The 16,889-nt window shown below is 43.1% G+C and overlaps 1 protein-coding gene across 18 annotated transcripts in view; it reads right to left on the bottom strand.

Moving 5' to 3' along the window:
- ptprsa (protein tyrosine phosphatase receptor type Sa) overlaps positions 1-16,889 on the bottom strand; it is a 470,296-nt gene that overhangs the window by 79,462 nt on the left and 373,945 nt on the right. For 15 of the 18 annotated variants that reach the window (XM_055940829.1, XM_055940833.1, XM_055940839.1 and 12 more), the window contains 4 exons: positions 6,321-6,533; positions 3,860-4,026; positions 2,947-2,961; positions 2,370-2,485 (listed from right to left, as the gene is read on the bottom strand). In XM_055940829.1, coding sequence (XP_055796804.1) covers positions 2,370-2,485; positions 2,947-2,961; positions 3,860-4,026; positions 6,321-6,533 — 511 coding nt within the window. The remainder of the gene's footprint in view (positions 1-2,369; positions 2,486-2,946; positions 2,962-3,859; positions 4,027-6,320; positions 6,534-16,889) is intronic. The other 3 variants (XM_055940835.1, XM_055940836.1, XM_055940844.1) reach the window with 1 other exon arrangement.

Raw genomic sequence — 16,889 nt, 5'->3', positions numbered from 1 at the left:
TGAAGAGATAATGACATTTAAATCAATGAAATGATGGATGAAAGGAGAAGAGGACACAATAACATGTAGAATGTGTAGAGAGCGAGAGAGAGACTGTAACAAGGTTTCCCTTTCTTATCAATGGAACGGTGGAGGAGTCTGAGAGGAGAGAGGCGGAGGACGACGGAATGTACTGGAAGGAAAAGAGACAACTAACATGAAAAGGCCATAATGCTAATTTTCCCTGCCATTACCGGGCCAGTGCCGGGAGAATGAGCCCTACAATACAGCATGTGATAAAGGAGAAGGGTTCAGATAGTGGAAGTTGTGTGTGTCTGTCCACTGGAGAATGAGCCCTACAATACAGCATGTGATAAAGGAGAAGGGTTCAGGTAGTGGAAGTTGTGTGTGTCTGTCCACTGGAGAATGAGCCCTACAATACAGCATGTGATAAAGTCTATGTCTCAGTGTCAGAAACATCATAGAACAATAAGACTATGTCTCCCAGGGACGTCTCAGCTACAGCAGAGGGGGCAAAGTCCGGGATGATCTCTCAAGCTGAAACAAAGTGACTGTATGTGAACTGAACCATTTCCCACTGGGCAAAAACTGGTTGAATCAACGTTGTTTCCACATCATTTCAACCCAAATAAAAATCTATGAAAAACTGATTGGATTTGCAAAAAGTCATCAATGGAAAGGTATTGCGTCCTTTTTTCGCTGTTAACCTAAATCTGTTAACCTAAATCTGTTAACCTAAATCCAATGACCTGGTGATATTTTTCTGTTGATTTCATGTCGAATTCACATCAGTTGACAACTCAATCAAATGTACATCAAAACTAGACATTGAACGGACGTCTGTGCCAAGTGGGGGTGTGGGTGTGTTGGAAGCCCAGTGAGATTTTGCTCTGTCGTCCCACGTACAAAGTGGGTGGGGGTTCTAAGTATAGTCTGCCGGCACCAAACTACGGGATCACCAGGCAGCGCCGGAGATTAGGTCCTTTGAAATGTGAGACTTTTGATGGACTGGAGATTGGCGACGGAAGATTGACGACTGATAGACAAGGAGGGAGGGAGGAAGAGAGGAAAACATGAAATGGGAGTAAGGAGAAGAGAGAAGGATGGGGAGTGTGTGACAAAGATACTGGGCGTAGACAGAGATGACTGAGATGACTGAGATGACTGAGAGATGACTGAGAGATGACTGAGAGATGACTGCCAGGGAAATGTCAGCCAAGGCTTTAGACCGAGAAGTGAGATGCAGTGCCTTTAACCACTGTGCCACTCGGGAGATAATGAACAACATAATACTTGAGGACAGTGATGTCAGGAGAAGGACGGTGGACTAAACGTACAGGACCGGGTTTTGAAAAAGATGTTCTAATACAGAAACCAAACTTGAACGTCTGTACATTTTCCAGAGAAACAGGGTCTTATGGTTATTGTGAAGGGCTGGTTTGTAGATGTAGATGGAGAAACACAAATGAAGTAACAGCATTCTGAACTTGATTTTCATATCTGGTGTCATGAAACCGGATATGTCAAAAACACCACATTAAGCCTGAAATCCTGCATGATTTTTACATGAGCAAAACAGTTTGTTCACAGGTTAATTGAGCCTCCTTAAGCTGATGAAAGTGTTTATGCATAAATTATATTCCATGTGTGTGTGAGTGTTCCACCTTTAAAAAAAGTGTATCTAGGCTTGTGTTGAGGTAAGTGGTGTGTGTTTGTATATGTGTGTGTTAAACGTGTCTGTGTGTGTATGTGGGTGTGTTACGTCATAGGTCCCCACAATCCTGTTAAACGTGTCTGTGTGTGTATGTGGGTGTGTTCCGTCATAGGTCCCCACAATGCTGTTAAACGTGTCTGTGTGTGTATGAGGGTGTGTTCCATCATAGGTCCCCACAATACTGTTAAACGTGTCTGTGTGTGTATGAGGGTGTGTTCCATCATAGGTCCCCACAATGCTGTTAAACGTGTCTGTGTGTGAATGTGGGTGTGTTACGTCATAGGTCCCCACAATGCTGTTAAATGTGTCTGTGTGTGGGTGGGTTCCGTCATAGGTCCCCACAATGCTGTTAAACGTGTCTGTGTGTTTATGAGGGTGTGTTCCATCATAGGTCCCCACAATGCTGTTAAACGTGTCTGTGTGTGTATGAGGGTGTGTTCCATCATAGGTCCCCACAATACTGTTAAACGTGTCTGTGTGTGTATGAGGGTGTGTTCCACCATAGGTCCCCACAATGCTGTTAAACGTGTCTGTGTGTGAATGTGGGTGTGTTACGTCATAGGTCCCCACAATGCTGTTAAACGTGTCTGTGTGTGTATGAGGGTGTGTTCCATCATAGGTCCCCACAATGCTGTTAAACGTCTCCAGGCCGTACCTGTGGTCTGGAAGTTAATGCGTCTCATCTCCACTGGGTCTGTGGGGTGGTGGGGGGTGATCTCTGCGTTGTTCAGCAGACATTTTGTTCTGGGCTCTGACTCCTTTCGTTTGCGGCTTTGGAAGGGGGAGGAAAACAAAGACGTGCAACGTCAACACAAAAACAGCCCCCCTCCACAGTCCACACACAAACAAGAAGCGCTCAGTACTGGTACAACAACACAAAAACAGCCCCCTCCACAGTCCACACACAAACAAGAAGCGCTCAGTACAGCTGCTACAACAACACAAAAACAGCCCCCCTCCACAGTCCACACACAAACAAGAAGCGCCCAGTACTGCTACAACAACACAAAAACAGCCCCCCTCCACAGTCCACACACAAACAAGAAGCGCTCAGTCCAGCTGCTACAACTTCGGCGGCAAAAGTAAAAAATAAACGAAACCGTCGAGAGGCGAAGCATCTTTTCCCCTCCCATTGCTTCACCCCCGACTAATTACAAATACATTTTATGCTGAGACAGGTTATTTTCTCGCCTAAAAATCACACACACCAATAAAGTACAGCTAAGCCTTACCTGTCAGGTTTGCTGCTTCCCAGAGAAAGAAATGGAGTTTCAAATCGATATATAAAGAGGGGAAAACACAACACAAGGAGAGAGAGAGGGAAAGCAGGAGAGAGAGAGGTGGAGAAGAGAGAAATCAAAGCATTTAAAATTCACAGGGGCTGCCGCCTTGCAGCGCTAGATAGATAGAGTTCATCAGCATTTGGAGGAGCTGTTCGGTCTGTGTGAGTATGAGTGTGCGTGAGTCTTGGTGAGCTCGGGGGGAAGGGGGGGGATGTCAAGGTGAAGAGCAGGTAGAAATACTAGCCACCAGGGAGCGGGAGAGAGAGAGAGAGAGAGAGAGAGAGAGAGAGAGAGAGAGAGAGAGAGCGAGAGAGAGAAAGAGAGAGAGAGAGAGAGAGAGAGAGAGAGGAGAGAGTGAGCGACCCAGGGGGAGATGTTACTCTCCCTAACCACTAACATGCAGAGCTATAAGCCGAGGTCACACTGACTGAGTATCAGCTCGGACCTGTTTCTCCTACTCCACACGTTGGCCTACTTATCCTACGTGACTTCAGTCACCCAGCATATAGTTATTGTATACTACTGGGGCTCTCTTAGATAGACACAGTGTGTTACCTACAACACTCTTAAAACAGAAGCAAATACACTTTAACTGTTTGTTTGCTCCAGACCCGAAACATTTTAGATTTAAATACTTTAGATTTAACTTATTTTTTAAGTTAAAATAAGGTTTTAGATATCTCTCATTCCAGTAAAAATATCATCATTGATATTTTGCTGGTTTTAGCTCTTTAACTAACTTCTCCAAGGCTCCGATCCCCCCAGTCCCTCCTTTTCTGCCTCCTCCTCCTCCAACATACAGAACAGAGTACACAATCCCCTTCAGCCTACATCCCCCAGAATCCCCTACGACGTAACTCACTTCTTGTAGAGGAGGATGGCGATGACGATGCAGATGATGAAGACTACGGCCAGGACGGGCCCCACCACCCAGATGAGGCCGTCCCCGCCTGTCTCCATGGGCAGAGGATCAGCCTCGAGCTCTGGGGTCACCACTAAGTCCGTGTATGGGCTGGCCGCAAACATTTTCTACACAGAGAGAGAGAGAGATAGACATAGTGGTCACCTCTACACAGACGGCACCATTCTGTACACATCTGGCCCTTCTTTGGGCACTGTGTTAACAAACCTCTAAACGAGCTTCAATGCCATACAACATTATTTCCGTGGCCTCCAACTGCTCTTAAAATGAATAAATCTTCTTAGGGATAGCCCTCTTTTTTTCAATTTTTGCCTAAATGACATTCCCAAATCTAACTGCCTGTAAAAAAGTTTGTCCGGAGAAGACAAGGTGAGCGCTACCATCAGTCCTGTGTCATGCCGACAGTAAAGAATCCTGAGACCATTCATGTGTGGGGTTGCTTCTTAGCCAAGGGAGTGGGCTCACTCACAATTTTGCCAAAGAACACAGCCATGAATAAAGAATGGTACCAACACATCATCCGAGAGCAACTTCTCCCAACCATCCAGGAACAGTTTGGTGACGAACAATTCCTTTTCCAGCATGATGGAACACCTTGCCATAAGGAAAAAGTGATAACTAAGTGGCTCGGGGAACAAATCATCAATATTTTGGGTCCATGGCCAGGAAACTCCCCAGACCTTAATCCCATTGGGAACTTGTGGTCAATCCTCAAGAGGTGGGTGGACAAACAAAACCAACAAATTCTGACAAACTCCAAGCATTGATTATGCAAGAATGGGCTGCCATCAGTCAGGATGTGGCCCAGAAGTTAATTGACAGCATGCCAGGGCGGATTGCAGAGGCCTTGAATAAGAATGGCAACACTGCAAATATTGACTCTTTGCATCAACTTCATGTAATTGTCAATAAAAGCCTTTGACACGTATGAAACACTGGTAATTATACTTCAGTATTCCATAGTAACATCTGACAAAAATATCTAGACACTGAAGCAGCAAATTTTGTGAAAATTTATATTTGTGTCATTCTCAAAACCTTTGGCCACGACTGTATATCTCACTGATCATCCCCAAAGCCAACACCTCCTTTGACCGCCTTTCCTTCCAGTTCTCTATTGCCAATGACTGGAACGAATTTCAAAAATCACTGAAGTCAGAGACTTATATCTCTTTCACTAACTTTAAGCATCAGCTGTCAGGGCAGCTTACCGATCGCTGCAGCTGTACACAGCCCATCTGTAAATAGCCCATCCAACCAACTACCCACCTCATCCTATATTTGTTTTTCTGCTCTTTTGCACATCCGTATTTCTACTTGCACATCCTCATCTGCACATCTATCACTCCAGTGTAAATTGCTAAATTGTAATTACTTCCCCACTATTTATTGCCTTACCTCCTTATGCTATTTGCACACACTGTATACAGATTTTTCTATTGTGTTATTGACTGTACGTTTGTTTATGTGTAACTCTGTGTTGTTTGTGTCATACTGCTTTGCTTCATCTTGGCCAGGTAGCAGTTGTAAATGAGAACTTGTTCTCAACTGGCCTACTTGGTTAAATAAAGGTGAAATAAAATAAATAAAAATACAATAGAACTGAGTGGTACTTATACATGTAATGTAGCTGCAAACAAATAGAGAGATATCAATGTAGATAATAGCTCAATGCAATTAAATTTAGAAGTAGTATACCTATGCATAACATATAAACATACCTTTCATGAATTCACTCCCACATCTGGTATGATGACCAGAGTTATCGCCTTACTGCAAAGTATATGGATCTGGTGTGTGTCTGAATGTGCTCAGGGTGTGTCTGAATGTGGTCAGGGTGTGTCTGAATGTGCTCAGGGTGTGTCTGAATGTGCTCAGGGTGTGTCTGAATGTGCTCAGGGTGTGTCTGAATGTGCTCAGGGTTCAGGGTGTGTCTGAATGTGCTCAGGGTGTGTCTGAATGTGGCCAGGGTGTGTCTGAATGTGCTCAGGGTGTGTCTGAATGTGGCCAGGGTGTGTCTGAATGTGGTCAGGGTGTGTCTGAATATGGTCAGGGTGTATCTGAATGTGGCCAGGGTGTGTCTGAATGTGTTCATGGTGTGTCTGAATGTGGCCAGGGTGTGTCTGAATGTGGCCAGGGTGTGTCTGAATGTGCTCAGGGTGTGTCTGAATGTGGTCAGGGTGTGTCTGAATGTGGTCAGGGTGTGTCTGAATGTGCTCAGGGTGTGTCTGAATGTGGTCAGGGTGTGTCTGAATGTGGTCAGGGTGTGTCTGAATGTGCTCAGGGTGTGTCTGAATGTGGTCAGGGTGTGTCTGAATGTGCTCAGGGTCTGTCTGAATGTGCATGTGCACGTGTATGAGTACACACACATGTGCGTGCGCCTCTCGCCAACGGTACTCACCCCTGCGGTGGTGTTGAGCTCAGCCAGTAGGAAGAAGACATATTCCTGCCCGGGCTCCAGAGGTTTGCTCTCACAGCTGCTGTGGCGGTGCTCTGTGCCCAGGGTGAACGAGGTGGGGAGCTGCTTGAAGCAGGCTGTGATGTAGGGCTTCTTGCCATCCGCCTGGCTCAGCTGACGCCTGGTGCGACGCTTCGGGGTGATGTCCCTCAGCAGCTGAAGGAGATAGGGAGAGAGGGGTGAAGTGAAGGAGGAACGTAGAGCGAGAGAGAGGGGTGAGGTGAAGGAGGCATGGAGAGAGAGAGAGAGGGGTGAGGTGAAGGAGGGATAGAGAGAGAGAGAGGGGTGAGGTGAAGCAGGGATAGAGAGAGAGAGAGGGGTGAGGTGAAGGAGGGATGGAGAGAGAGAGAGAGGGGTGAGGTGAAGGAGGGATGGAGAGAGAGAGAGAGGGGTGAGGTGAAGGAGGGATGTAGAAAGAGAGAGGGGTGAGGTGAAGGAGGGATGGAGAGAGAGAGGGGTGAGGTGAAGGAGGGATGGAGAGAGAGAGGGGTGGGGTGAAGGAGGGATGGAGAGAGAGATGGGGTGAGGTGAAGGAGGGATGGAGAGAGGGGTGAGGTGAAGGAGGGATGGAGAGAGAGAGAGGGGTGAGGTGAAGGAGGGATGGAGAGAGAGAGAGGGGTGAGGTGAAGGAGGGATGGAGAGAGAGGGGTGAGGTGAAGGAGGGAGAAAGAGAGGGGTGAGGGGAAGGAGGGAGAAAGAGAGGGGTGAGGAGGTATGAGAGGATCTGAGTTCTTAGCGTAGGTTTATCTTGGTCTGTCTGTCTGTCTGTCTGTCTGTCTGTCTGTCTGTCTGTCTGAATGAATGTCTAAATGTCTGTCAGTCTGAGTGTCTGTCTGAATGAATGTCTAAATGTCTGTCAGTCTGAGTGTCTGTCTGAATGAATGTCTAAATGTCTGTCAGTCTGAGTGTCTGTCAGTCTGCATGTCTAAATGTCAGTCTAAATGTCAGTCTAAATGTCAGTCTAAATGTCTAAATGTTAGTCTGAGTGTCAGTCTAAATGTCAGTCTGCATGTCTAAGTGTCAGTCTAAATGTCAGTCAGTCTAAGTGTCAGTCGGTCTAAGTGTCAGTCGGTCTAAGTGTCAGTCGGTCTAAGTGTCAGTCGGTCTAAGTGTCAGTCGGTCTAAGTGTCAGTCGGTCTAAGTGTCGGTCGGTCTAAGTGTCGGTCGGTCTAAGTGTCAGTCAGTCTAAGTGTCAGTCAGTCTAAGTGTCAGTCAGTCTAAGTGTCAGTCAGTCTAAGTGCCAGTCAGTCTAAGTGTCAGTCAGTCTAAGTGTCAGTCAGTCTAAGTGTCAGTCAGTCTAAGTGTCAGTCAGTCTAAGTGTCAGTCAGTCTAAGTCTAAGTCTTAGTGTCAGTCAGTCAGTCTAAGTCTAAGTGTCAGTCAGTCAGTCAGTCAGTCTAAGTCTAAGTGTCAGTCAGTCTAAGTCTAAGTGTCAGTCAGTCAGTCTAAGTCTAAGTGTCAGTCAGTCAGTCTAAGTCTAAGTGTCAGTCAGTCAGTCTAAGTCTAAGTGTCTGTCTGTCTGTCTGTCTGTCTGTCTGTCTGAGTGTCTGAGTGTCTGAGTGTCTGTCTGTCTAAATGTCTGTCTGTCTGAATGAATGTCTAAATGTCTTTCAGTCTGAGTGTCTGTCAGTCTGCATGTCTAAATGTCAGTCTGAGTGTCAGTCTAAATGTCTGTCTAAATGTCAGTCTAAATGTCAGTCTAAATGTCTGTATAAATGTCAGTCTAAATGTTAGTCTAAATGTCAGTCTAAATGTCAGTCTGTCTAAGTGTCTGTCTGAATGAATGTCTAAATGTCTGTCAGTCTGAGTGTCTGTCTGAATGAATGTCTAAATGTCTTTCAGTCTGAGTGTCTGTCAGTCTGCATGTCTAAATGTCAGTCTGAGTGTCAGTCTAAATGTCTGTCTAAATGTCAGTCTAAATGTCAGTCTAAATGTTAGTCTAAATGTTAGTCTAAATGTCAGTCTAAATGTCAGTCTGTCTGTCTAAATGTCTGTCTGCATGTCTGAGTGTCAGTCTAAATGTCAGTCTGCATGTCTGGGTGTCAGTCTAAATGTCAGTCTGCATGTCTAAATGTCAGTCTAAATGTCAGTCTGCATGTCTAAGTGTCAGTCTAAATGTCAGTCTGCATGTCTAAATGTCAGTCTAAATGTCAGTCTGCATGTCTAAATGTCAGTCTAAATGTCAGTCTGCATGTCTAAGTGTCAGTCTAAATGTCAGTCTGCATGTCTAAATGTCAGTCAGTCTAAATGTCAGTCAGTCTAAATGTCAGTCTCAATGTCAGTCAGTCTAAGTCTCAGTCTAAATGTCAGTCGGCATGTCTAAGTGTCAGTCTAAATGTCAGTCAGTCTAAGTGTCAGTCAGTCTAAGTCTAAGTGTCAGTCAGTCAAAGTCTAAGTGTCAGTCAGTCAAAGTCTAAGTGTCAGTCAGTCAAAGTCTAAGTGTCAGTCAGTCAAAGTCTAAGTGTCAGTCAGTCAAAGTCTAAGTGTCAGTCAGTCAAAGTCTAAGTGTCAGTCAGTCAAAGTCTAAGTGTCAGTCAGTCAAAGTCTAAGTGTCAGTCAGTCAAAGTCTAAGTGTCAGTCAGTCAAAGTCTAAGTGTCAGTCAGTCTAAGTCTAAGTGTCAGTCAGTCTAAGTCTAAGTGTCAGTCAGTCTACGTCTAAGTGTCAGTCAGTCTAAGTGTCAGTCAGTCAGTCTAAGTCTAAGTGTCAGTCAGTCAGTCTAAGTCTAAGTGTCAGTCAGTCAGTCTAAGTCTAAGTGTCTGTCTGTCTGTCTGTCTGTCTGTCTGTCTGTCTGTCTGTCTGTCTGTCTGTCTGAGTGTCTAAGTGTCAGTCTAAATGTCAGTCAGTCTAAGTGTCAGTCAGTCTAAGTGTCAGTCAGTCTAAGTGTCAGTCAGTCTAAGTCTAAGTGTCAGTCAGTCAAAGTCTAAGTGTCAGTCAGTCAAAGTCTAAGTGTCAGTCAGTCAAAGTCTAAGTGTCAGTCAGTCAAAGTCTAAGTGTCAGTCAGTCAAAGTCTAAGTGTCAGTCAGTCAAAGTCTAAGTGTCAGTCAGTCAAAGTCTAAGTGTCAGTCAGTCAAAGTCTAAGTGTCAGTCAGTCAAAGTCTAAGTGTCAGTCAGTCAAAGTCTAAGTGTCAGTCAGTCTAAGTCTAAGTGTCAGTCAGTCTAAGTCTAAGTGTCAGTCAGTCTAAGTGTCAGTCAGTCAGTCTAAGTCTAAGTGTCAGTCAGTCAGTCTAAGTCTAAGTGTCAGTCAGTCAGTCTAAGTCTAAGTGTCTGTCTGTCTGTCTGTCTGTCTGTCTGTCTGTCTGTCTGTCTGTCTGTCTGTCTGTCTGTCTGTCTGAGTGTCTGAGTGTCTGAGTGTCTGTCTGTCTAAATGTCTGTCTGTCTGAATGAATGTCTAAATGTCTTTCAGTCTGAGTGTCTGTCAGTCTGCATGTCTAAATGTCAGTCTGAGTGTCAGTCTAAATGTCTGTCTAAATGTCAGTCTAAATGTCAGTCTGTCTAAGTGTCTGTTTGAATGAATGTCTAAATGTCTGTCAGTCTAAGTGTCTGTCTGAATGAATGTCTAAATGTCTTTCAGTCTGAGTGTCTGTCAGTCTGCATGTCTAAATGTCAGTCTGAGTGTCAGTCTAAATGTCTGTCTAAATGTCAGTCTAAATGTCAGTCTAAATGTTAGTCTAAATGTTAGTCTAAATGTCAGTCTAAATGTCAGTCTGCATGTCTGAGTGTCAGTCTAAATGTCAGTCTGCATGTCTGGGTGTCAGTCTAAATGTCAGTCTGCATGTCTAAGTGTCAGTCTAAATGTCAGTCTGCATGTCTAAGTGTCAGTCTAAATGTCAGTCTGCATGTCTAAATGTCAGTCTAAATGTCAGTCTGCATGTCTAAATGTCAGTCTAAATGTCAGTCTGCATGTCTAAATGTCAGTCTAAATGTCAGTCTGCATGTCTAAATGTCAGTATGCATGTCTAAATGTCAGTCATTCTAAATGTCAGTCAGTCTAAGTGTCAGTCAAAGTCTAAGTGTCAGTCAGTCAGTCTAAGTCAGTCTGAGTGTCTGAGTGTCTGAGTGTCTGTCTGAGTGTCTGAGTGTCTGAGTGTCTGTCTGAGTGTCTGAGTGTCTGAGTGTCTGTCTGAGTGTCTGAGTGTCTGTCTGAGTGTCTGAGTGTCTGTCTGTCTAAATGTCTGTCTGTCTGAATGAATGTCTAAATGTCTTTCAGTCTGAGTGTCTGTCAGTCTGCATGTCTAAATGTCAGTCTGAGTGTCAGTCTAAATGTCTGTCTAAATGTCAGTCTAAATGTCAGTCTAAATGTCAGTCTAAATGTCAGTCTGTCTAAGTGTCTGTCTGAATGAATGTCTAAATGTCTGTCAGTCTGAGTGTCTGTCTGAATGAATGTCTAAATGTCTTTCAGTCTGAGTGTCTGTCAGTCTGCATGTCTAAATGTCAGTCTGAGTGTCAGTCTAAATGTCTGTCTAAATGTCAGTCTAAATGTCAGTCTAAATGTTAGTCTAAATGTTAGTCTAAATGTTAGTCTAAATGTTAGTCTAAATGTCAGTCTAAATGTCAGTCTGCATGTCTGAGTGTCAGTCTAAATGTCAGTCTGCATGTCTGGGTGTCAGTCTAAATGTCAGTCTGCATGTCTAAGTGTCAGTCTAAATGTCAGTCTGCATGTCTAAGTGTCAGTCTAAATGTCAGTCTGCATGTCTAAATGTCAGTCTGCATGTCTAAATGTCAGTCTAAATGTCAGTCTGCATGTCTAAATGTCAGTCTAAATGTCAGTCTGCATGTCTAAATGTCAGTATGCATGTCTAAATGTCAGTCAGTCTAAATGTCAGTCAGTCTAAATGTCAGTCTAAATGTCAGTCTAAGTGTCAGTCTAAATGTCAGTCAGTCTAAGTGTCAGTCAGTCTAAGTGTCAGTCAAAGTCTAAGTGTCAGTCAGTCTAAGTCTAAGTGTCAGTCAGTCTAAGTCTAAGTGTCAGTCAGTCAGTCTAAGTCAGTCTGAGTGTCTGAGTGTCTGAGTGTCTGTCTGAGTGTCTGAGTGTCTGAGTGTCTGAGTGTCTGTCTGAGTGTCTGAGTGTCTGAGTGTCTGAGTGTCTGAGTGTCTGTCTGAGTGTCTGAGTGTCTGAGTGTCTGTCTGAGTGTCTGAGTGTCTGTCTGAGTGTCTGAGTGTCTGTCTGAGTGTCTGTCTGTCTGAGTGTCTGTCTGAGTGTCTGAGTGTCTGTCTGAGTGTCTGTCTGTCTGAGTGTCTGTCTGTCTGAGTGTCTGTCTAAATGTCAGTCTGAGTGTCAGTCTAAATGTCAGTCTAAATGTCAGTCTAAATGTCAGTCTAAATGTCAGTCTAAATGTCAGTCTAAATGTCAGTCTAAATGTCAGTCTAAATGTCAGTCTAAATGTCAGTCTAAATGTCTGTCTAAATGTCAGTCTAAATGTCAGTCTAAATGTCAGTCTAAATGTCAGTCTAAATGTCAGTCTAAATGTCAGTCTAAATGTCAGTCTAAATGTCAGTCTAAATGTCTGTCTAAATGTCAGTCTAAATGTCAGTCTAAATGTCAGTCTAAATGTCAGTCTAAATGTCAGTCTGTCTGTCTAAATGTCAGTCTGCATGTCTGGGTGTCAGTCTAAATGTCAGTCTGCATGTCTAAGTGTCAGTCTGCATGTCAGTCTAAATGTCAGTCTAAATGTCAGTCTGAATGTCAGTCTGAATGTCAGTCTAAATGTCAGTCTGTCTGTCTAAATTTCAGTCTGCATGTCTGGGTGTCAGTCTAAATGTCAGTCTGCATGTCTAAGTGTCAGTCTAAATGTCAGTCTGCATGTCTAAGTGTCAGTCTAAATGTCAGTCTAAATGTCAGTCTGCATGTCTAAGTGTCAGTCTAAATGTCAGTCTGCATGTCTAAGTGTCAGTCTAAATGTCAGTCTAAATGTCAGTCTAAATGTCAGTCTAAATGTCAGTCTAAATGTCAGTCTGAATGTCTAAATGTCAGTCTGCATGTCTGGGTGTCAGTCTAAATGTCAGTCTGCATGTCTGAGTGTCAGTCTAAATGTCAGTCTGCATGTCTGGGTGTCAGTCTAAATGTCAGTCTGCATGTCTAAGTGTCATTCTAAATGTCAGTCTGCATGTCTAAATGTCAGTCTAAATGTCAGTCTGCATGTCTAAATGTCAGTCTGCATGTCTAAATGTCAGTCTGAGTGTCAGTCTAAATGTTAGTCTAAATGTCAGTCTAAGTGTCAGTCTAAATGTCAGTCTAAATGTCAGTCTAAATGTCAGTCTAAATGTCAGTCTGAATGTCTAAATGTCAGTCTGCATGTCTGGGTGTCAGTCTAAATGTCAGTCTGCATGTCTGAGTGTCAGTCTAAATGTCAGTCTGCATGTCTGGGTGTCAGTCTAAATGTCAGTCTGCATGTCTAAGTGTCTAAGTGTCAGTCTAAATGTCAGTCAGTCTAAGTGTCAGTCAGTCTAAGTGTCAGTCAGTCTAAGTGTCAGTCAGTCTAAGTCTAAGTCTAAGTGTCAGTCAGTCAAAGTCTAAGTGTCAGTCAGTCAAAGTCTAAGTGTCAGTCAGTCAAAGTCTAAGTGTCAGTCAGTCAAAGTCTAAGTGTCAGTCAGTCAAAGTCTAAGTGTCAGTCAGTCAAAGTCTAAGTGTCAGTCAGTCAAAGTCTAAGTGTCAGTCAGTCAAAGTCTAAGTGTCAGTCAGTGAAAGTCTAAGTGTCAGTCAGTGAAAGTCTAAGTGTCAGTCAGTCTAAGTCTAAGTGTCAGTCAGTCTAAGTGTCAGTCAGTCAGTCTAAGTCTAAGTGTCAGTCAGTCAGTCTAAGTCTAAGTGTCAGTCAGTCAGTCTAAGTCTAAGTGTCTGTCTGTCTGTCTGTCTGTCTGTCTGAGTGTCTGAGTGTCTGAGTGTCTGTCTGTCTAAATGTCTGTCTGTCTGAATGTCTAAATGTCTTTCAGTCTGAGTGTCTGTCAGTCTGCATGTCTAAATGTCAGTCTGAGTGTCAGTCTAAATGTCTGTCTAAATGTCAGTCTAAATGTCAGTCTAAATGTCAGTCTAAATGTCAGTCTAAATGTCAGTCTAAATGTCAGTCTGTCTAAGTGTCTGTCTGAATGAATGTCTAAATGTCTGTCAGTCTGAGTGTCTGTCTGAATGAATGTCTAAATGTCTTTCAGTCTGAGTGTCTGTCAGTCTGCATGTCTAAATGTCAGTCTGAGTGTTAGTCTAAATGTTAGTCTAAATGTCAGTCTAAATGTCAGTCTAAATGTTAGTCTAAATGTTAGTCTAAATGTCAGTCTAAATGTCAGTCTAAATGTCAGTCTAAATGTCAGTCTAAATGTCAGTCTAAATGTCAGTCTAAATGTCAGTCTGTCTGTCTAAATGTCAGTCTAAATGTCAGTCTAAATGTCAGTCTAAATGTCAGTCTAAATGTCAGTCTGTCTGTCTAAATGTCAGTCTGCATGTCTGAGTGTCAGTCTAAATGTCAGTCTGCATGTCTGGGTGTCAGTCTAAATGTCAGTCTGCATGTCTAAGTGTCAGTCTAAATGTCAGTCTGTCTGTCTAAATGTCAGTCTAAATGTCAGTCTGTCTGTCTAAATGTCAGTCTAAATGTCAGTCTGTCTGTCTAAATGTCAGTCTGCATGTCTGAGTGTCAGTCTAAATGTTAGTCTGCATGTCTGGGTGTCAGTCTAAATGTCAGTCTCCATGTCTAAGTGTCAGTCTAAATGTCAGTCTGTCTGTCTAAATGTCAGTCTAAATGTCAGTCTGTCTGTCTAAATGTCAGTCTAAATGTCAGTCTGTCTGTCTAAATGTCAGTCTGCATGTCTGGGTGTCAGTCTAAATGTCAGTCTGCATGTCTAAGTGTCAGTCTGCATGTCAGTCTAAATGTCAGTCTAAATGTCAGTCTGAATGTCAGTCTGAATGTCAGTCTAAATGTCAGTCTGTCTGTCTAAATTTCAGTCTGCATGTCTGGGTGTCAGTCTAAATGTCAGTCTGCATGTCTAAGTGTCAGTCTAAATGTCAGTCTGCATGTCTAAGTGTCAGTCTAAATGTCAGTCTAAATGTCAGTCTGCATGTCTAAGTGTCAGTCTAAATGTCAGTCTGCATGTCTAAGTGTCAGTCTAAATGTCAGTCTAAATGTCAGTCTAAATGTCAGTCTAAATGTCAGTCTGAATGTCTAAATGTCAGTCTGCATGTCTGGGTGTCAGTCTAAATGTCAGTCTGCATGTCTGAGTGTCAGTCTAAATGTCAGTCTGCATGTCTGGGTGTCAGTCTAAATGTCAGTCTGCATGTCTAAGTGTCATTCTAAATGTCAGTCTGCATGTCTAAATGTCAGTCTAAATGTCAGTCTGCATGTCTAAATGTCAGTCTGCATGTCTAAATGTCAGTCTGAGTGTCAGTCTAAATGTTAGTCTAAATGTCAGTCTAAGTGTCAGTCTAAATGTCAGTCTAAATGTCAGTCTAAATGTCAGTCTAAATGTCAGTCTGAATGTCTAAATGTCAGTCTGCATGTCTGGGTGTCAGTCTAAATGTCAGTCTGCATGTCTGAGTGTCAGTCTAAATGTCAGTCTGCATGTCTGGGTGTCAGTCTAAATGTCAGTCTGCATGTCTAAGTGTCTAAGTGTCAGTCTAAATGTCAGTCAGTCTAAGTGTCAGTCAGTCTAAGTGTCAGTCAGTCTAAGTGTCAGTCAGTCTAAGTCTAAGTCTAAGTGTCAGTCAGTCAAAGTCTAAGTGTCAGTCAGTCAAAGTCTAAGTGTCAGTCAGTCAAAGTCTAAGTGTCAGTCAGTCAAAGTCTAAGTGTCAGTCAGTCAAAGTCTAAGTGTCAGTCAGTCAAAGTCTAAGTGTCAGTCAGTCAAAGTCTAAGTGTCAGTCAGTCAAAGTCTAAGTGTCAGTCAGTGAAAGTCTAAGTGTCAGTCAGTGAAAGTCTAAGTGTCAGTCAGTCTAAGTCTAAGTGTCAGTCAGTCTAAGTGTCAGTCAGTCAGTCTAAGTCTAAGTGTCAGTCAGTCAGTCTAAGTCTAAGTGTCAGTCAGTCAGTCTAAGTCTAAGTGTCTGTCTGTCTGTCTGTCTGTCTGTCTGAGTGTCTGAGTGTCTGAGTGTCTGTCTGTCTAAATGTCTGTCTGTCTGAATGTCTAAATGTCTTTCAGTCTGAGTGTCTGTCAGTCTGCATGTCTAAATGTCAGTCTGAGTGTCAGTCTAAATGTCTGTCTAAATGTCAGTCTAAATGTCAGTCTAAATGTCAGTCTAAATGTCAGTCTAAATGTCAGTCTAAATGTCAGTCTGTCTAAGTGTCTGTCTGAATGAATGTCTAAATGTCTGTCAGTCTGAGTGTCTGTCTGAATGAATGTCTAAATGTCTTTCAGTCTGAGTGTCTGTCAGTCTGCATGTCTAAATGTCAGTCTGAGTGTTAGTCTAAATGTTAGTCTAAATGTCAGTCTAAATGTCAGTCTAAATGTTAGTCTAAATGTTAGTCTAAATGTCAGTCTAAATGTCAGTCTAAATGTCAGTCTAAATGTCAGTCTAAATGTCAGTCTAAATGTCAGTCTAAATGTCAGTCTGTCTGTCTAAATGTCAGTCTAAATGTCAGTCTAAATGTCAGTCTAAATGTCAGTCTAAATGTCAGTCTGTCTGTCTAAATGTCAGTCTGCATGTCTGAGTGTCAGTCTAAATGTCAGTCTGCATGTCTGGGTGTCAGTCTAAATGTCAGTCTGCATGTCTAAGTGTCAGTCTAAATGTCAGTCTGTCTGTCTAAATGTCAGTCTAAATGTCAGTCTGTCTGTCTAAATGTCAGTCTAAATGTCAGTCTGTCTGTCTAAATGTCAGTCTGCATGTCTGAGTGTCAGTCTAAATGTTAGTCTGCATGTCTGGGTGTCAGTCTAAATGTCAGTCTCCATGTCTAAGTGTCAGTCTAAATGTCAGTCTGTCTGTCTAAATGTCAGTCTAAATGTCAGTCTGTCTGTCTAAATGTCAGTCTAAATGTCAGTCTGTCTGTCTAAATGTCAGTCTGCATGTCTGAGTGTCAGTCTAAATGTCAGTCTGCATGTCTGGGTGTCAGTCTAAATGTCAGTCTGCATGTCTAAGTGTCATTCTAAATGTCAGTCTGCATGTCTAAATGTCAGTCTAAATGTCAGTCTGCATGTCTAAATGTCAGTCTGCATGTCTAAATGTCAGTCTGAGTGTCAGTCTAAATGTTAGTCTAAATGTCAGTCTAAATGTCAGTCTAAGTGTCAGTCTAAATGTCAGTCTAAATGTCAGTCTAAATGTCAGTCTAAATGTCAGTCTGAATGTCTAAATGTCAGTCTGCATGTCTGGGTGTCAGTCTAAATGTCAGTCTGCATGTCTGAGTGTCAGTCTAAATGTCAGTCTGCATGTCTGGGTGTCAGTCTAAATGTCAGTCTGCATGTCTAAGTGTCTAAGTGTCAGTCTAAATGTCAGTCAGTCTAAGTGTCAGTCAGTCTAAGTGTCAGTCAGTCTAAGTGTCAGTCAGTCTAAGTCTAAGTGTCAGTCAGTCAAAGTCTAAGTGTCAGTCAGTCAAAGTCTAAGTGTCAG

The sequence above is a fragment of the Salvelinus fontinalis genome, chromosome 12 (genome assembly GCF_029448725.1).
Source record: "Salvelinus fontinalis isolate EN_2023a chromosome 12, ASM2944872v1, whole genome shotgun sequence".
NCBI classification, from domain to species: Eukaryota; Metazoa; Chordata; class Actinopteri; order Salmoniformes; family Salmonidae; genus Salvelinus; species Salvelinus fontinalis.
The sequence above is the reverse complement of the archived record's forward strand: the minus strand, read 5'-3'. Positions and strand labels throughout refer to the sequence as shown.